This window comes from Rissa tridactyla, chromosome Z (genome assembly GCF_028500815.1).
Source record: "Rissa tridactyla isolate bRisTri1 chromosome Z, bRisTri1.patW.cur.20221130, whole genome shotgun sequence".
Lineage (NCBI taxonomy): Eukaryota > Metazoa > Chordata > Aves > Charadriiformes > Laridae > Rissa > Rissa tridactyla.
In genome coordinates, this window is record NC_071497.1 from 73,733,898 (window position 1) to 73,755,065 (window position 21,168).

General features: G+C 40.2%; 2 protein-coding genes across 5 annotated transcripts in view; one reads left to right on the plus strand and one right to left on the minus strand.

Moving 5' to 3' along the window:
* Positions 1 to 2,947: 2,947 nt before the first annotated feature.
* Positions 2,948 to 3,541, minus strand: PNMA6F (PNMA family member 6F). Its single transcript, XM_054186990.1, has one exon. It carries the CDS (start codon positions 3,539 to 3,541, stop codon positions 2,948 to 2,950), a length of 594 nt encoding a protein of 197 aa, XP_054042965.1.
* Positions 3,421 to 21,168, plus strand: part of RANBP3L (RAN binding protein 3 like) — a 39,521-nt gene continuing 21,773 nt past the window's right edge. For 3 of the 4 annotated variants that reach the window (XM_054186683.1, XM_054186684.1, XM_054186686.1), the window contains exons 1-8: positions 3,421 to 3,898; positions 11,776 to 11,834; positions 12,122 to 12,158; positions 12,755 to 12,832; positions 13,904 to 13,972; positions 15,098 to 15,172; positions 15,870 to 15,994; positions 16,487 to 16,590. In XM_054186683.1, coding sequence (XP_054042658.1) covers positions 3,610 to 3,898; positions 11,776 to 11,834; positions 12,122 to 12,158; positions 12,755 to 12,832; positions 13,904 to 13,972; positions 15,098 to 15,172; positions 15,870 to 15,994; positions 16,487 to 16,590 — 836 coding nt within the window. In that variant the 5' untranslated portion in view covers positions 3,421 to 3,609. The remainder of the gene's footprint in view (positions 3,899 to 11,775; positions 11,835 to 12,121; positions 12,159 to 12,754; positions 12,833 to 13,903; positions 13,973 to 15,097; positions 15,173 to 15,869; positions 15,995 to 16,486; positions 16,591 to 21,168) is intronic. The other variant, XM_054186685.1, reaches the window with a different exon arrangement.

The window sequence follows — 21,168 nt, forward strand, 5'->3', positions numbered from 1 at the left end:
TGTAAACAGGTATCAGTCCCCTCAGCTTTAGAGTAAGATCAGTTATTTACACTAGTTTTTTAAAAGACAATAATTTTGGTGTCAAATTACAATGTCCTAATTTTCAGATGTACTAAGCAACTGCAACTCAAGCTGAATTCAGAAGCAGCTTGCTCAAAAAGACCAAGAAAGATGCCCTGAAAATCACTTTCCTCAAAATAAATTAGATTACCATTGTTTAGAATTGACCTTCTAAAATTGATCCATAGGGTTAAGATTTTCAACTGAGCCAAGTTAGGAATACAACATATGAAACCTTGCCTTTTTAAGCTATATTAGACACATCAATCAGGAACAGAAAGCACTCAGCATCTTCCAACATGCAAATGGTCTGTTGATTTATGTCTTTATTCGCCATATTATTCAGATTTTTCACCAAAAGCATAAGGGTCTTGATCCTGTAGTAGAGTACACAGTAAGACTATATGGTACAGTATGTATATATGTAAGCACAATTAAAATCTCTGAACACCTAGAAAATCTGTAGATCACTATGTACGAATACACAGAAAAAAATGTATCACCCATTTATTAGCATTCAATTTCTAAGAATTCATTTATTTGGCAGAAATCAATATGTAGTAGATTAAAAAAAAAGCAGCTATGTCAATTCTTTAGGCATTTGTAAGTCTAAAGTTAGCCCACAACTAAATACTCTTGGGATCAGACTAAGTATTAGCATAACTCAGAAGTACTGAAGAGATAGGGAGAGAAAGTAGAAAGAAATGTTTTATCGAGTTTAGTTTTATCGAGTGGAGATGAAAACCAGATTTCATATTAAGGCCTGTAGTACAGATGAATTGGAAAGGGGCCAACAGCCCAGCAGCAGCATTTGCAAATGAGGTATTTGTCAGTCAGTTGAGAGAAGACCTTGAAGAAGTTGAGAAGTCTTCCTCCCTATGTGAGAAAGCAATGGAGGATCGGCGAGGAGGATTGTAAATACACTCAAGTGACTCGCACCTGGGGTGCTGGAAAACACATATATCACACTAATTGTTATTCACTCTCGGGTGCTTGCAAGGAAAACACTTGCACTTAGATAACATAAGTCTGTGATGGGCTCAGGGACACCATATCTAGCCGCTTGAGAATCCTGGCTTGTTGTTGAAGAAGAACAAAGCACAGTGGGAAAACTATGCCTGTTTGAACCCTTTAAATACCAGCAAGAACAGGGAATGTGCGCCCGCTCTTGCTAACAAGGACTCTCTCGCTGCCAAGGACTCTTGCTAACAAGAACTCTCACTCCGCGGTGCCTGTGGTCCCTGCTTGTGTGCCTCTACCTGGGTGTTGCTTCGGAGACTCCCCGGCCTGTGAGGTATCGAGATTAAGTTTGTTCTTTGCCTTTCATCCGTGGTTGTGTGGTTGTTCCTGCATCCTGCCTGCATTGGCTCACACACCCTACTAAGTGAATAGTCACTAAAATGGCAAATACTATGACTAGTGACATAATACTAATGGTAAACTACTGTCTTGAAGAAAAAATCCTTTATAAATACATCTTATGGGATTCTAAATTAACTCTTTGATAATCTCAAAAAAATGGAATCGGGCATTACCCCAAACAGTGTGATAACAGCTCTGCTCAGTCTGCACTATGTCAGAAAAATGACTGAGATGTTAGGAAACATGTGGAAGAGAACAAAAAATAAGTTTGGAGAAATCAGGCATAGCTCTGTGCCATTGCCTTTTCCGCAATGGTGACCATGGGTTGCCTCAGTCTGAAGAAGGGTGTTCTGGAATCCAAAGCTCGAAAGCTGCAACAGAAGCTGAAGCAATTCTCAGAGGGAGAATGACTGAAAAGTTTTGAACAGTTTATCTCAGAAGATTAATAGACTATGCTATAGAAGTATAAAACAATGAAAAGGTGTTCAGAAGGTCGAACAGGACTGTTGCATATACCAGTAACAGGGCAGTGCTCAAATTAAACTGAAAATTTGCAAAATCAAAACCAGCAAACAGTTCTTCTCAGAATACAGTGACTATGAAACTTGCTGACATGATGCACCCATGAAGTCAAGGGTTTAGTAAGCTTCAGACATAGGCTGCACATTTAATTGGTGTTCACAAAAACACCTGGTACTAACATATAAGGCTGAGGGTTCTGCATCTCGAATACTGTGTCCAGTTTTGGGCACCTCACGACAAGAAAGATATTGAGATGCTGGAGCGGGTCCAGAAAAGAGTAATGAAGCTGGTGAGGGGTCTGGAGCACAAGTCTGATGAGGAGCAGCTGAGGGAGCTGGGGTTGTTCAGCCTGGAGAAAAGGGGGCTGAGGGGAGACATTATCGCTCTCTACAACTGCCTGAAAGGAGGGCGCAGAGGTGGATGTTGGTCTCTTCTCCCAAGTAACAAGTGATGGAACAAGAGGAAACGGCCTAAAATTGTACGAGGGGAAGTTTAGGATGGATATTTGGAAAAATTTCTTCACTGAAAATGTTGTCAAGACTGGCCTTGGAAGCTGCCTGCGGAAATGGTGAAGTCACCATCCCTGGAGGTATTTAAAAGATGTGTAGATGTGGCTCTTAGGGACATGGTTTAGTGGTGGTTTTGGCAGTGTTAGGTTAATGGTTGGACTCAATGATCTTAATGATTCTATGATTCTACTGCAGCAGGGGTAAAACAGCACACTTCAGGATTTATGCCAACATACACTGACATTCTAACAAAGGAAAGTTACTCAACATCTGCCTGCTATTGGACTTGCATCTTTTTGCACGCAACATCCGATACTGGCTGTGCAGAGACACTAGATTAGACTAGTAGCATGGTTCTGATGAACTTGTAGCAAATTCCTATCTTTTTGTCTTGAACTGTTAGGATTAGAGGCAGTTTAACACCAGGCTTGCAATATGCAATGGCCTGAAATGGCTCAGTTTTACCATGGGCTGTGTCCCGGCCGGCCCAAGGCTCAGCCGGCGCCGCCGCCGGCCCCAGCCCCGCGCAGGCCTCTGCCCGCCGGGCCGCCTGCGAGCCGCCGGCTGCGGCTTCTCCGGCCCACGCCGCGACAGGCCAGCAAAGGCTGCTGCCGGCCTTCCGCCGCCGTTTCCCGGCCTGGAGGCGCTGGTCCACCCCGACGGGAACCGAGCCCACCCCTGCAGCACTTCCCTTCCGTCGCCACGGCCTGCGGGCGGCCTAGCCCTGGGGGCGGCCCCGGCCCTCCCTGCTGCGCCCATCCGCCACCGAATCCCGCCCCCCCCGCCCCGCCTTCCCTCAGCCGTTGCCGGTAAACCCCGCGCACCGGCCGCTTCCCCGCCCGCCCTCTTATGTTAATCCGCCCGGCTTTACATGTCCCCTCCCCGCGGCCAGCCCCGCGAAGAGCGGGCCCCGAGCTGTCACTGTGGCACCGGCCCGCCCGCACTCCCCCGCCGGACGCCGCCGCCGCCGCCGCCCGCTCGGCTGCAGCCCGGCCCGCGCCCCGCAGCGCCCGGCCGTTGGCCGTTACGGCGCGACCGTTACCGCCCGTCTGGTAGCGGGGCCTCGCCTGACTCTTTTCGAGGGGCATCTGGCCTCGGGAACCGCTAATGAGCCTAAATCCAAAGTGCTAGACCCAACTACGGCATATATACACATATGATACATACATATATATATAAAGGTACTTCTGAGGACCTCATAATGAGGAACCAGCCAATTCCTGCTCGCAAAGGGAACGTTTCATATACAGGTATACGGCGCTGCTGTGCAGGCTACAAGGTTCCAGTCGGGTCCAGGCAGGGTGTGAAGGCTACACCGGACCTCCCCAAAAGAAGAGGCTGTCCTGGTGACCCCTGCGCCAGTGGCCTGCCAGAACAGAGGGCCCACAGGCCGTGTCCCGGCACCGGTGGCGGCAAGTTAAATCCCCAGGAGGAATGCTGTACAGGTAGGTCTTTTGCATGTCTCCCCCTGCAAGGAGGTTTCTGGGGAATGGGACAAACAAAAAGAATGTGCCCAGTGGGTAACATGTTGTGGGTGATACAAAGCAAGAGCTTGGTGGGCTGTAGTTTCTTTATTGCAAATTTTTAGTGGTAATCTGTCTCTCCGTGTTTCTAAGAGTGTTTACTCCCCTGTCATTTAAACTTTCTGCGGCTTAGTGAGATGCTGTTCCTGACAGCACTCAGGAACAGCACTGGCTTTCCCGGCCATTCCTGCCTTGCGCTGACAGCACAACAGGGCCAGTCTAGCTCCTCAGCGAGATGCTCGACTATAGAGGCAGACAGCAAAATCCTGTGTCGTCAAGGTAGTGAGGAGGGCCAAGAATTGAGAATGATTCATATGCAATTGTAACAGTATTTTTTAAGAGGGTGCATAAAGAAACAAGAGCTAATATTAAGGCCGTTTTGCAGATGATGCCGCTAACCATTTCTTACCAGGCAGGTTGATGAATGAACCCAAAACAGCAAGTGGAAGCATGCACTTTCAAGATCTAAACCTGATGCTGTGGCTGACGTAGTTTAGAGTGCTCGGGCTAATTTACGAGTCAATCAGCCTTTCGGTTTGTGCTTAGTGTTGAGCATACATAGTCCAATTAACTTACATGCCTAAAATTTAAGGATATGTGAATGTTATTGGATCATGACCTTATTACCTGTATAGTTCAATTTCTACATAAAAAACCGGAGTGTTACTTCCATGCTACTTTGTAGGGATTTATGAAATTTAATATTGGTACAATGCCCTAAAACCGGTAAAGCTTTATATGCCTATGAATTTTATATACTCAGTGCCCTTGCACTGAGTATTTTACAGGATTTTATGACTAAAAATGCCGAGCACTGGTGTATTGGAAGTTTCAGTGTTTACGAATTTTTAGTTACATACTTTGGCACAGTCCTGCTGGTCTAGTGACACAGTTGCTGCTGTCATTGCGTCACTGCTAGAATTACATTGTAGTGATGAGACTCTCAAAAATATTTTCTTCACTCTAAAGTTTGAAATAAAGACAACAGAGCTTAATTTTTCTCATAAATTGTGTTAAAGTGTTGCTAGGGTAGGGGATTTTTTGGTGTTTTAATGCCTCTTTATGTCTTCCTCATATAAAGATGAGGACTGTGCTCTACAAAGATGAATGAGTGTGACATATGCTGTATTTTTAAACACTTTTGCAGGCTGTCAGCTGAGTTTCCATGGCTAAAGAGAAGTATGTTAATTTTTAGATCTCATATGGCATGCTTCCACAGTGGAAGCTAGGAGTAGTAAATGGAATTGTTTGGGTAAAAGAACCCTTTCCACACTGATCAAGAAAACTGTATTTAGAATCTGTAGCATTGAGAAGAGTCACTGAAAAGAGGGGGAAGATGCCTTAAGAAGTTAGGGCCTGATTCTGCACAACCGTGCCTGGATGAAGAATCCTTGCTCTCATAATTGGTCTCAATGATGACAGTGAAATTATTTATGCGAGTTATGAACTATTTGTATGACAAAGAATGTACAAGACTGGAGTCTTTTAACAGTACAGTAAAGCTGTCCCAGGACAAATTCTTCCAGAAGTTTTATATTGCAATAGTCAGTTGGGTGAACTTTGCCTTTTGTCTTTCTGAGTACAATGAAATGGAAACTCACTTCTTTGATGATGTATTCCCTGTTGATCCAAACAGGGAGGTATGAAGTTAGTTATCCGTTCCTCAAACAGTATTTACAAGATGCGATCTGAACCCAAGATAAGCAGCATAAGCTTTGTATTTAACACAGAGTGTTAGAACAGCATGCAGTGCTGTATTCATCAATCTCTCCAAGGGCCACTGAAGTACAGTCACTTCTGTATCAAGCAGAGCCAGGTGGCCAAATGTCTGTTGTATATGTTTAAATTCTCTAGAAATAAAATTCTCAACAATGCTGTTTTCCAAAAAATGAAAGGCTTTGTCCAAAATTTAATCTTAATATGTTTTAAGTACTTTATTTTAACAATGGTGAAACTATTTCTGCTCATAAAACATTTCAGCATGATTTTGGACCAATTATTTAAAACAATGTGTATTGAAAATTTTTGGAAAATCAGGATGCGTGAGAACTTGTGACAAATTTATTGAATCACTGACACTCTTCAACAGAAGAATATTCTAAAAGAAAAAATTCAGTTATCTTACAAGTCTGGAAGTATGACTAAGATACTGAACTTGAAAATTTGTTGCCAGTATAGCAACATGTGTCTCTATTACCTCTGCATATAGAAAAGTCTGATTAGCATTGGATATTTGACCGGATTAGAATTTAACTAGATTTATGACCCTGTTTTATTTTCCCATTTTGTTTTTAGTGCTTACTGATTAAAAAAAACCCCACCATATACATATAATGGATTCAGATGCAAATAAATTAATCAATCTTGTCTCACAATATCTTATTTAAAAAAATGTAAATTTACTTGGCAAATCTTGCTATCTTGGTATTAAAACTGGTCTTAATTTTTAAGGGAGTTGTCCTAGAGAGTTCTGAAAATGTTGCATAAGCAGAAATCAAAAGTGTGAAGGACAATAAATGAGAAGCTGAAAGTTGGTTTCCAGGTCCATGTTTAGAGTCTTAAATCAGTGACCTGATTTTTCAAAGGTGCTGAGCAGCCAGCTGCATGTGTGAATTCCACTGGAGTTCCCAACTGCTCAGCGTTTCCAGAAACAGACCTGTGGCTCAGGATCAGCAATGCAAAATTTTTAAAAGCGTTTTCTGTATGTCTTAAAATCAGTCAATTTTATTAAGTTGTGTGTCTAAAGTACTGTTCTAAGACATCCCCATTTTGCCTTGTGTCACCTTCCTCATTTAAGTTTTGGCAGAGGAAAGCCTGGCTTACATAGTGAGGTCACCGAGGGACCTGAGATGTTGGCTGGCAGCCTTGTTGCTCTCTCACTTGGCTGTGAACTGACTCTATTTTATGTTAGAAAGTTCAGGGAGTATTTATAAAACCGAAACCGTGGTTCTACTGCAGGTTTGACAAACCTGGTTCTTAGCTAGATGGTTTTTACTACTTGTTCACCTCTTTTTAGATGAAAATAATCCATCTCTGGAAATACTGACGGATGTCTTTTTGTATCTAAGACCAGAAACAATTTAAACATGAGTCCAAGCTTGGATAGCAAAGTATTTTGTTAATTTATCCTGCTGCATATTTTCACTATATGTATTTCTCTTCTGCCTATTATTGCAGTTTTATTACCCGAAATATAGGTGTTCTACTGTGTTTTTGCAGTATATTGAGTTGTATTAGTACATAGTTTAACTCTGATGCTCCTTGAGACAACATGTTAATGAACACATCATCAGCTAGCATCGTCAAAATAATTCCTTTTTTTGAATGGAACTCTACGAATTTCTGTATCTATATCTCCCACTTACATGCTAGTCCATTGTTGCTTTCTTTTACTTCACGTATATTGCCACAAAATACTAGGCACAATATTTTGTCTCAGCGTCTTTTTCAAGTAATAGCTGTAAAAGGCATATATTCATAAATGGCAGTGGCAAAGCTCTCTCTCAGTTTTGTTTTTTTTTTCCCCTTAGTATTTTAATAATGCAAAACTACCTCTAGGGATGTTTAGGCAACTAAAGTCACAGTAAATCTACTTTTCGGCTGAACATCTTCCCCAATTACACGTTGCTGTTGAGCTAATTTGCATGTGAAACAAACAAAATGGCAATGTTGTGTGCAAGAATTTGTTGTTATTGCTTAACTTTATTTGGGTTGAGTTCTGTGACTTGGGAACCAGCAATCTAAGCCATAGCATCAAAATGCAGAAGTGTTTCTGGTTTTATTTTTGCAAATTATAGCAGTAATATACAAAGCTAGTGAAATGAATGCTATCGTGTATCAGAGGGCAGAAACTTGCTAATGCTATGTTATAGCCTTATCTTTTGATAGGATAAAATTATAAATTATATCTGATTATAAATTTTCGTGTGGTGGTTTTTGTGTGTTGTGTAACGCTTATTAGGATGTTGTGAGGGAAAGCTGCATGCCGTTAAAGGTTTTGTAAGTCAGTGACATTATTTGGAGATTATACAGTTTTCCAGAATGTTATTCTATTTCAGAAAATGATCTTTGATTAAGAAGTTATTTTCTTTTTCTTTCCTGTGGAAAGTAAAAATTGTAGTTCCTACTTCAGCATTAAAAGTTTTCCTATGAAGTGCAACTGGGATTGCTAGTAAAACCAAAGAGGTACGTGTTGTTATTTTAATTTAAGGAATTATGAGAAAAATGTTATTTTTTACAAGTCAGCTTTTGTTATCAGTGTCACATCTCTGTTGGCAGTTATGAACTACTGGGTGAGGTTTTTTCAGGTTCTGTGTGAAGGATTCAGTTTTGTAGCTAAGCCAGTCTGATTGCAGGATTGGTAGTTACTTGCGAAGAGCTATGCAAATAACATATAAAGTTCTGGGAATAATAAAAGCTCAGGCAAAATCCAGTGGATTGCCGTTAGGCCTTTAAAGAAATTCTCTGCTTGAAACTGTTGAAAGGAAAAACAGGGACCCGAGAATCCTGCCACCACAGCAAAGGCTGAAAATCCATGCACCTCATGGACAGCATCGGCTTTTGGGATACAAGCAAAGTTGGTGAAAGCAATTTTACATAGTTTCTTGCATGTAATCCTGACTAGTGCTTCCCCAGCTTAGGCAGCAACCAACAATTATTTTTCCCCAATTGCACCTCTGTATTTTCTTTCAAATGGAAGTCTGTAAGTGCAGTCTCCTTCGGGGAACATAAGTGACCATGATTTGCCAGTTGCCTGCACATAGGGTGCTAGGCGGCGCCGAGCAGAGTGATGGAGCCGGGATGCCCATGCTGGGGGTGTGGAGCAGAGCAAAGCAGGCGCCAGACTGGAGACACATCTGCCTTCTGAGCTGGGCACAGAGCAGGTTTGATAGTGCTCCTGCACAGGACAGAAGTCTGGAGCCAGGAGGCTGTGCAGGTAAGACAAGGGAACTGGACATTTCTCATTTTGAACTGCAAATGTAGCGAACATTAGGCCCAGACCTTTCTAATTCAGTGGCTTCAGGGGAACTGTAGTGAGGAAAACAGAGCCTGATCTGTGGTGATTACTCACGGGCAGGCAGACAGGTTCTGTGTCTGGACTCTTGGCTGAGGATGGTGGGTTATTCCAGTCCCTGCAGCCAGAGGCAGACCATTTGGCAGGTTTTTCTGATAACTTTTCCAACAGCCTCTTTTATCCACAAGTGCCAAGCTACTGAGGACTGGAGCGGCCCAGTCTTAACCAGTCACTAGCCAGCCTGTGTCTCTCTGGGTCCTGTTGGTGCTGAGGAGTTGGGGGGGCTCCAGCCCACCCTGTTCTTATCCCAGGACCCAGCCTTGGCTGCTGCCTCTTCCCCAGCACAACCGGGCACTGCTGGCTTGGTGCATCCCTCTGCTAATGGGAGAGGAGCGTGCAGAAGGGCTTCTCCTCCCAGCACACATCCATCCGCCCTGGCAGCGGCAGCCTTTGTGCAGAAAATGAAGGAGAGAAATGCAAAGTTGCTCACCAGTGTTAAAATTAGCACGTTGACACAGTTGTGGTAACTCCTTGATGGCCTTGTGTTACATCCACAAGTAATTCTGCATTGTTTTTTCTGTGGAGATCAGCTGCAGCTATTTTGTGCTTGAATATCTGAGAAGTTTAAAATGTAACTGGAAATTGATGCATAGGATACATATATAGTTAACACAAATACATTTTTTAAACTCTGTTATGAATGGCCTGATTGAGGAGTGAAGATCTTACTGGTGAGGGATTACAAAATGGTTTTCTTGATTTGGATAGAAGCAATGCAGAACTGTAAAAATGATAACTAACCGTGACAGCATCAGCAACCTCTGACTAGATATACTGATGGCAAGAAACTTTTCCTTTTTGGCTCAAAAGCTGTTGATGTGATATATCTTTTATATTTCCTGCAATATCAAAATATGCATATTTATCTTTAAGAGGTACCATCGTACCCTAGCTTCACGTGTTTCTGTTGATAATGAAATAGTTACGAATTTTTCTTCAGAAACTTCTGGGTTTTAAACTGTCACTGGAATTTTGTTGTTTAAATTGTAGTGAACATTCCTAATTCCTTCAAACTACCTACAGCCTTTTAGCTCCAGCAGAAGCGATAGAAGGCCAGTTCCTTTTTTTACAGTAATTCACTCTTTGATAATTCCATGCTTTGGAGTAGTAAATGTACTTTTAAAAATATTGCTAGCTTCTGAGCTTTGAGAGGTACTGTGGAGAATATAAGGGTTTCCGTAATCATGCTTCTATTTTAATATTTTTCCTTCATTCCATGAGAATACAAGACTTTTTTTTTTAAAAGGAGACAGGAAAAAAGCCTATTATATTGAATAAAATATATTTCAGTGAAGTATTATTGTTTATGTGTGCCACTCCCCTCTAGTGAATAGAAGTGGAATTGCTCCATCTCATGCCATGCCATGGACCCCCAGCTGCAACCGGATTATGGAAATTTTCTTCAATTTTCAATGACAGAGAATTATCTTTTTTGGAGTTGAGCAACGTGAACTTTTTTCTGCTTTTTCTATTAAGGACAAACCCGACCTTCATTGCAAAGCATGTCAAGTTTGCTAAATTCAGTCCTTTGCGCGCACATAATGACCAAGTAATACAAAATTAACTTCAACAAAGACAAAACTTGACTGCTATGTCTGTATATAACTGGATTTATCCCCAGTTTACATGCACACAGCATTTATTTTAACAATGTTTACTTTTTTCTTCGTTGTTGAATATAAATTTATTTAGTAATTTTAAACCCTCCATGATACGTTGATATTTGCTTTATTAAACCTTTAAGTAATTGATGCTAATGCTAGAGTGGTTTGGTCACAGATGGGTGTGCAAGCCAAGATAAAAATATCAATCCATATATTTTCACATGGACAGTTTTGTTGAACAGGTAAATATTCTAATATAAACCAGAGGGAGCCAGTATTACAAAAAATGGTGTGTACGTGATAAATATTCTGTCAAATGTCAGTTAACAAGATATCAAGTGTGAGATTTCTCTGGCCAAAGACCAGTCATACAGCTCACTAGTCACCCTAATCTGTTCGTATCACCCATGGAGAGAAATACATGCATTTAGGTCTCCATTCATCTCCTAATGTACACAACTAAAATATGCTTATGCTCAGAAGCCAATTGTTTCTGTTGACTGCATGTTACAGAGATCTCAAGCTAGCATGAGTTGAATACTCTATGTGGTGGTCTAAAAAAATCTATTTGTGTCTGCTACTTTGCTCTGTAATCGTGCCATTTGTTGTCATAAAAAACACGTCATTAATTGGTGGTGCTGGTGAAAACACATTAAAACTGACACTAGATATTCACATACCTGAAGCCTAAAGAACGGAAAATGTTAATGTAGCTGAGAGACCAACTGTAACGCATTTCCTTGCTTTTCTTTTGGGATCATTTTGCATTTCACATCCTTGCACTTTTCTGAGAACCAAAGCTGCACTTCAACCCTGTTCTTAAAGGATGACAGATGTTGCAAACAGCAAAGCTAAGAGCACTTTTTTGTTCTTTTTTAACTAAAAAAAGGTGTAAAAAAATATGAGGCCAAATCCTCATGGCAAAACTCACACTGTAGACTCTAAGTTTGGGGTTTTTTTTTTAATTTACAGAGTGTGCAGTACATCACTGTAACTCTCTATTTTCTTCCTTTGTAACAAAAGGATAAAGTCCGGTTTGCTATTGCTCAGCACTTTTAGAAATGTGGTTGAGAAGTGGTGTAACAGAATTGTTAATAAAAGTGATCTCTTTTCTTTTACAGAGGGATCAGTGCTTGCCCAGCCAATATTTGTTTTTAAAAAGAAGGATCGTCCTTTGAAGGTAAAAAGCTTTTTTTTTTTTTCATAATTGATAAAAAAATGCTGAGAAATGAGGATTCTATAGACATGCTAGCAGTAATAAAAGATTTAGCCCAGTTTATGACTTGTAATAAATGGTCTCAAAATAGAACAAGGAAAAGCAGAAAATAGAAACAAGACTGCTTTTAATGCATATATGCTGGATTGATATGCTGGGCTGGGCTGGGCTGGGCTATTCTATTCTATTCTATTCTATTCTATTCTATTCTAAAGTTCTATTGACCTTTCCATGCTTGTATTTTTTTCCAGCGACCTGCAGAAGACCCAGTTTGCAAAGCTGAAAATGGTAATAACCACGTCATTGAAGCAGTATTGGGTTATTCATAGGTCTGACTGTTGCCTGTGAAAATAGTGTTTGGACCCTTACTTTGTATGGACAGGGACAAATCCCTGTTAGTAGACTAAGGCTATGTGTGTTGTAGAGCCACCTACTATGTCCTGATATATATGTCCCTGTCTTACCTCAAGAATTCTTCCATCTTACCTCTTATATTTAGCAGAAAGAGAAACTCGAGAAGCCCTGAAAAGTGGCAACGATTTTCATCAGCTGTATGAGCTCCTAGCTGCCCTTTTCTATTTTTTAGGGTACATTATAATGTAACTTCGCATTCTTAATGTCTTCTGAGCCTGTGAGCTCTTAACTGATTCTGTTTGATTGATTTAGGTTCCTTGAACTTAGTAGAAATAAAGAAGGCTCCATAGGGCTTTGTGCCAGGTGTTGACCGAGATTCCAAAGCCCTTGTGCTTTTAAGTATTGCCTTAAAGCTGTTCCTGTAAGTCATTCCTAGAATTTATTGTGTTACGTTTTTAATTCCATATGAGAACATTGTGCTGAAATCTGCCAGTCGCTCCCTGCAGAACATTATATTTACTTTTCTCTAGATTTCATTAGTTGTTCCAGAAAGCGTGCAAGATCGTCATCTTTTACTTTCCAGAAGTCTGACTCTCAGTCTAACAAAGGTATGGCGTTTAACTCCAGTCATGTTTTAATTACTATAGTTCTGTATTCTCGTCTGGTAAAGAAGAGAAGGAATTTTCCTGTCTAAGAAATGTTTCTGCACTGTAGAAATGCTGCAAGTCATGAAAACTTAAACATTGATATAAATTTGCTGGTAATTTCCAATAAATCCCCTTCTAAGTAAAAATATATTAATATTCCATACTTTCATAATATTACATACAGTAGTGAAAAATATGTGTATTTCATAGCGTTTCCTTGAATTGCTTTGCACAAGGGAGGAGGAGGGCTGGTTTGCCTCGGTTGTGGAAGAGATCAGTGTTCCCTGGCCAATCCCTGAAAATGTGAAGCAATATCCAGAAGGGCCCCTCCTTCCGTCCAGCTGACAGCTGACATGGAAAGCCCTTTAAGTGTATTGCTTCCATGGGAAATGCATGCAAGTCACTGAGCCTTCTGTGCAGAAGGACTGATCTGTTTTTTACAGTGTTTATTTAACATACGGATGGGACCAGAAAATTATTTCTGGATTCAGGCATTAATATGTGTACACTATATTTTGTTTTATCTAGTCCCGTGACACACCGGAATGTAGCTAAGAGGATTTAACATAAGCTAAGTTTGATTTAATCTGAAAATTATACAGACATCATTTACAGAAAATCATAGACATGGTAGAAATTTTAGGGTATGCCTATACCAAAAACTAAAGCATGGTGCAGGAGGAAGCTTGGGTGTTTTGCCCCTTGATTGTCCACACTGCTTGACTGATAACTCACTCCCTAGTTCTATTTTAAACTCTCCAACTGTCAGTCTCCAAGACAGAACTGTTACCAAGTGGACTAGCCATAAGCAGTGGGCCTGAACCAGGCTGTGCCACTTGGCCTCGGAGACCTCTCCGATTCAGCAGTATAGGCATAACCTAACAGTCTACTTCAGAGAGATGGTAGTTGGTAGATAATAATTTATTCTACTGATAATGAAGGCATGATATCAAATTGTGTAATCTTAAAATTAACCTTTTTTTTTTTCTCCAAACAAGTGATAATTTCAGTCTCTTATCCTTTCAAATACAGCTCTCGCTCAGAAAAGAGGGAGATCATCTTCCTTTACTGTCCTTCCCACCTTCCCTCCCTCCCAGCCAGGTAATTAAAAAAAAAAAAAAGAACAAACCCAGTAAATATTTATGTACAAAAGCAGGTACTAGCTAAAACAGAGGTGTGCAGAAATGCAATTTCTGCAGGACAGAGCTGCAGTGCATTGGACTAGGCTGGTATTTCGACAGGAGAAAGGAATGTTTTAGAGGGAGGACTGGCAGTTCAATAGAAAAATTTTTTTTGCATTTTTTGTTAGGGAATCCTGCAGTGCTGGGGAGGAATCTTTCAGTAATTTGCAGATAGGCATTTACACAGCGTGGTACAAACTATACTTGAAAGAACAGAATGGAGTTAAAGTAATTACATGAATTAGTTTGCTTGCAATTTACTGGTAATGGTTTCTGTAGGAATATAATTTTCTATCCTAGGAGCCTGTCTTCCACCTAACCAGTGACCCTGGGATTATTCTCCCACTTACCACTAATGGGAGTGATGGAGTGGTCTTAAATCCTAGCCTATATCTCTTACCAGAAACAGGTCCATGACAGACATTGGCATAAAGGATTTCTAAACAATCTTAAGAGAACACAGCATTGTTACAGGAACAAGCTACACGCTTTCTGCAATGAATAACTAGTGATTGTGTGTAGAGTTATCGGTCATGTCATTTTACAGGATGTAGTCCATTGTTGACATTACATTCTGGCTGATGTTTGGTATCATTATTACAGTGAAAGCATGAGTGGTGCACTGCCATCATTACAATAAGTTAAGAAACAGGGCAGGGCACATTTATTTACTCCCGTGTTCTTGGGCCTCATTTACTCATCTTAAAAATGCCTAAGACTGGACCAGATAGCATTGTCATTTCAATAACTTTTGCAAACCAGCAGCACCTGTGCACCTGGTTTTCAAAGATGAAGAAGGATTTTATCAGTTTAAAACATCTGTTAATATCCAAAAGACTTCTGTCTCTGACATAACCAGAAAAACCATGGTCCTTTCTGTGCCAAAGTCTACCCACCTGTAAAATGGAGACAGTAACAGTTATCTCAGAGATCTTGTTTAGATGGATAGGTTGGAATACTGCTCAGGTACTACCAAAATAGTAATAAATTAATAATTAAAATTTGCTATTACTCATTATTTAAGTTTAAATTCCTTGTTCTGTAGTAAAGAAGAATAACATATTCATGAGCTCAGCTCTTCTTCAAAGAAACCCTGACTTGATCAAAAGCACAAAAGAAGGTAACTTTCATTGCAATATTTGTTCACTGTAGTTCCACAAAGACATTCTTAACAGGCACAGAAGACATAAAAATGACAGCTCTTTTCTACGCTCAGTGATAAGCTAAGTATCATTATGAGGTTCATAAGTTATTTGTTTGACAGTGCAAATATCCGGTGACCTGTATCCTGTTCTTAGCTTCTGCTGTGACTACTTAATTCCTGAGTGGACTGAATATAACCTTGAATAGTGAAATTCCACATTTCTAACTGAATAACTCTGCTCCTGGAGAAGGCAATGAGAAGGGAAAGAGCCCTCTTGGTGTCTGCTGGTGCAAGATTAAATTTGAAATGTCAGAAGACAGATCTAACAGAAAGCAGTAGATGTAAATATAAAGATATATTTAATTACATAAGTATAAATATATCTTAGAAGTATAAATATATCTATTTTTGTATATAACACATCACCTTTTTATTCTGATAGGATAACAGGGGTTGGTGTCACTGCAGAGTTGTGGTTTTTAGAAGGGATTACAATTTTTTAGAATGTGTAGCAATTCAACAACAATAAATGTTATTTAAATATGCTTTGAAGAGTTCAGTTAAAGAGGCAAGACACATAGATATGAATTAGATGTGAAGAAAAAGTCTCTGTTTAAATCTTTTTTTAAATCTTTGTATTTATGTATTTATTTTTATCTTTGTATTTTGCAAGGATCCTTGTCACAAAGTCAATTGTGGAATGTCATTAGACCTGCCATTTTACAACCCCCACAAGCCCTGACCTGTCTTGAAATTCCTGTAGTGTCTCCAGAAACTAAGAAAGAAGCCCACGTTCAGGTAAAGATAAAAGTAATTTTACTGGCTAATATATGTTTGCAGCTCAAATTAAAAATAAACAGTGCTGTTTTAAAGCAGTTAATTATACCACTGCATGATGTGGTATGATGTGGTTTCACTGCATGAAAGTTCCCATATAAGTTTCAGCGGAATCTATGGATCGCTGACATGGTGTGAATTGTTAAACTCATGCTGACTGTCTTTGAAAAAACATCTCTTCTGTGCAGGCTGTCTCAACTTTCAGATACAAAGGTTCTGTGGGCAAATCAGCTTTGGGGGTCTGTTGTTATTTTGTTTATTATAGGAAGTAAAATTTTAGCATTTTGATTAAGGGTTCTAGCTAGGTACACAGCTGGAGGAGGCTCTGCCAACTACCACATACAGATATATATATATACACACACCCTCCACAGTGACTTTACTTCTAGCAGATCAGTTTGTAGCAGAAAGAAAGCTTGGTCTAATTAATTCGTCTGGTTTTATTATTCCTAGGTATCTGAAGACAGCTCTTATTCCTCGGCAGAGAATTCAGTAAATTCCAAAACAGCAGAGAGGTTATCTACTACCATGAATCCTTCTAGCTCTAAAACAACACAGTAAGTTTTTATTTATTCTATTTCTACACCATTTTGTCACTTGCCTTGTGGCATATCCTTTTGTCCTATGTGTCTTACATGGTACGAAGTCCATGCTATCTACACCCACACAGTGCTCACTGGTGTTTGTGTGTGGTGCCAGGATTTGTGGGTACTGACATGAGCTCCGTACGCCCTAAGAAATGGACTCCTGCAAGAAATTAATATCTGTGGAACAATTTGTTCTCAGTAGCAACCCCCCATCTAGAAACTATTTTGGTTTGCTATCTCATGCAGCTTTGGCATTTCAAAATATGTCCCAGTTTTGAATGTTTACAGTTATCTTTGTGTCCCTTTGGACAACTCTCTTCTGATTGCATAGCTGCTGTATCTCATAAACAGATGCAGTGGAACTCAGGAATTACTATAATATGTCAGCATGTTGGACCCAGAAGACAAGAAGAAAACCATACAGGACTGATTTGGAAGACAAGGTGAATGCTGCAACTGATGCTCTACTTCCATGCACACACCAGAATTTCTAGCATGAACAACTAGCTGTAATGATTGTGATAGGGTGGCATCTTTGGGTTGACCAGCACAGACTTCAGAATTTCTGCATGAGGAAGCTGACTTCCTTGGACTAGGTCGTTGCCCCATGCCCTTGCCTCTGCCTATGACTGAAAGAGCTCATACTAGTGCAACCTCTCTCTGGAGACTGGCTCACAAGAATGTTAGGTCTATGGTAAGCCAGCAGGTTATCTTGTGGGTATTAATACTGCTGCTGATGTTTGATGAGGGTTATTTACCTGGAAGCTGTGAGCATCAGGAATACACCTGAGATCAGTTATGATGAGAGAATGACATTTCAAAATGGCAAGGGCCACAGATAATACATTTGTGATGTTGCCTCCTTTCCCCCTCCCACCCAAAGAGAGCAGAGAACATGTTAACTGCATAAGAGTTTATTCCTGTCTTCTTCAGGGCTGGATATGCCACAGATAAAAGTTTCTGCACACATTTGGGACATACAGTGCTGGGGTTCTGAGGAGATAAGGGATTTTGAGATGCACAGACAACTTTGATTCTTAATCCTTATCCCACAAGAAGAGCATCATTAGAGGGCAGATGGTCACTGTGATTTTGGAAGAGCCAGCCTGTCCTTTTCTACCACAATTAATACTGTAATGATGCCCTGTGAGGACAATGTGGAGCCACACAGTACTCTGGATTTTTAGCAGATTCAGGATGATGGTAATGCACATACTGGAAAAGCTAAAGGGGAGACGATGACTTCAAAATCAGTTGGTATCAATACTCCCAAGTCTATTCACCTTCTGTCACCTGCACAATATCTAGGCAAAGATCAGTGAGTGGCTTTCTCTTGTGAAGTAAATGGATAGACAAATGCAATGCAGTGTTCCAGTGCTGACAATTTACAAGCCTTAAAAGTGCCTATGGTATTTCTTTTCCTTTTCCTTTGTAAAAGAGGAATTGTTCATCTGCTTGGAGTATTTGTGCCTCATTAATTCTGTATATCACAATTGTGGTAAATGTTGATTTATTTGACAAGTTGAAAACTAATTTAAATACAACTAGGTACCTACTGCTCTTCTGAGATTGTAGGGGACTGTGAGTGCCATTCCTCTGATCCATATTAAGTGACTGATGCTTTAAAATACTCAAGTAAAATCTTTTTGACATGGTTGTTTTCTCATAGATAACTTGATAACAAGTATTCAAACAACTTTAAGAAACTCCATATACATTCTAAACAATGGTGAACATTGCAGCCAGGCCTGCTCATAGCTAAGAAAATATTTTTTAAGATTTGGTTTTAATTATCAATCAAGGTGTAACTATTGGCGTTTATGTACAAAAACTAAAACGCAGAGAGACCCAACAGCAGGGATTACTGCTGCCTGCAAATGTCCTCCTCTTCGACCTCTTCTCTATGTGATACAGTTGTGTATAGAGATGAATGAAGCTGGTTCATTAGCCCTCTGTAGTTGCTGCAGCTGTCCATCTCCCAGGAAATCACCAACAGTTCCATTTCCTGAACTGGCTGTAGTAATGAACGGAGAAGGAGACATTTGCAGTTTCTTGAGTCTGATTAGAAGCTTGGAAAGGAGATTGAATCCTAAGTGACATAAAAATAATGCTGGGAAAACGCTGGCTTCTGGTCACGTATTCAGCTTTGCATAAGGATTTGCTTGAAAAACTGCAAGGCTTCAAGGCCAGCACTGGAACTGGCAGCCACTCAGACCCTTCTGGTCACTCTGAGAAGGACAGTACCTGGATCTACTCCCTGTCCATTGTCCCTTTCCAGTATTTGATCCACATTGCTTCTTCTCCCATTCTTCCTCGTTAGTGGTCATTCTCTGAATTCAGTGCCTCTTCTTTGCATCTCCATGGCAATGTCATCCCTGGCACACTTTGTTCTTGTCCTGCAGCAACAAAAGGGTATTGAGTTTTTAATAAGACTTTAAGGCTGGCACTTCCAGTTAAGTGTCTGCGAAAAGAAAGATTCTGCACTGATTCCTTTTTCCTTACATTTCTGAAAATAATCAAAAGCAATTTCCCACACTATTTCTTTGAGACAACTGTCTACTTTCTGTTTTTTATCTCTTCTCAAGTGCTATCCTTACTAGTTGCTGCTGGAGTAGCCTAGAAGTAGCAGATGAAATTTCAGGATGGAAATTGCTCACAATTCAGTGAATTTCAGTTAAGGACAATTCATTAGTTTAAACACACTTCAGATTGCCTGCTCATGGCCCAAAACATGTATGAAAGGCTTCAAGGTTGATAAGAGATGGATCTTCTGACTTTTCTTTTTTATTTGCTCTTAATCTTAGCAACACAATCAAGCATGAGAATGTTAAGGAATATTTTTTTTCCTTAAGTGTAAAATGGAGATAGCTTGTATTTGGGAATTCCTTCATCCTATGTGAAGGGATTTCAAGCACACTGTAGTTGTGAACACAGAAACTAAGTTTTAGAGCCAATCATTAAAGTTCTGGCAACAAACCCAGCTTGTTAGCAAGAATATCCTCTGCATGACATATGTGCTATTAAGCTCTCCCAAGGGTGATAAATGATCTGGAAGAGCAGATAAGTGATGCTGGAGTATGCAGTTTGTGACAGAACATCAGATCATCTTCCTGCCAAGTTGTCCTTCTGGAACAGAAAGAGACAAGAATGTTGATGGTTTTGCCTTTGCCAGCAAGAGATGCAGTGATTAAGCCCTACAGAAAACATGAACAATCTATAAGCCTTTTGTAAAAAAAACACAAAAAACTAGCAGCAGGAACAACTTCCATACAAGGAAGTTTACAAGGCCTTTTCTAGTGACTTGTATAAAAAATGGATCCTGTTAATTTAAAGTGGCTGTATAATTAGCAGGTCGAATCGCAACTCTACTTATATCAGAATATTCTGGAATGTAATTCACACATAATGTACATTTTACAACTTGTGACTATCTCACTATTTGAAACCACGTTCACCTTCTTATCTTAAAACCTCCTAAGACGCAAGAAGCTAAGTGACAGAAGTTAAACTCAGGGTGTCAAAAAATAAATTAATGTTTTTTACCTGTAAAACCCGGGACACTAAGAAGGAAAAGGGGACAGATGAGAAGAAGGACAAGTGTTGTTTTAATGTAGCTTCTGCCCAAACCAGTCACACTCCAGATCCCAAATGTAAAGTGATTTTCCTACTGTATGAAATTTTTTCCCAAATCTATATTCCCAAACTATAGTTGGCCAGTAGCAAAGGATTGCAAGTATTAATTTTCTCCACTTATCATTTTAAGTGTATCTATTGCACAGGTCGTTGAAAAATGGAACAAAGATCTTTCTTTCCTGTTTTAGTTATGCCTTATTATAAGCCATCTGCTATCGTACCTTTACATTTTTGCAATATTTGTGTGAATTTAAAGTGTGTGCATTAGATACACTGCCTTTCTGGCTTTCCAAGACGTTAGCTGGATGACCAAGGAGTGCCTGTAAGGCACTGGGGAGGATGTTATTCTGAAGGGTACAAGAGCTGCACCAGCATGAAGGGATAATTGTTTATTTTTGGTAGTCTTTTGGTGGAGCAAAAAGAAACAGGGAAACTGTTGCAGATGAAGCGATGCAGCAATATATTTATTGATATAAAACAGCTATTTAACAAAGTTTGATAGTAAATCCAACAGTGTTTTAACAAGATTCAATGGCAAGGCGCGCTTGATTATTTACTGCATAGGGGGCAGGGTCAGGCAGAGCTGTCAGGGAGACCCTCCCATTGAGTCACGAGGTTCAGAAAGGACCCCCTTCCTTTCTAAACTCCTTCTCAGAGAGGAGTCTGGGGTGGCTGGATCCAATCCTAGCCCCAGACTTGGTCAACGGTTTATGTCTAAAGATTATATATGCACGATCAATCTAAGATATAATGTTAGTGAAACTTCAAAATTTAGCAAGCTATAAACCACTTACCAAGAATTTGTTGCAGCAAGGAATCTCTCAACCTTGAGAAGTAACCTTCAGAGGTGTCCCTACCCACGGGGAGACCCTGGCATGCAGCCTGCTGCAGTGCAGGAGAGCTCAAAGAGCTCTT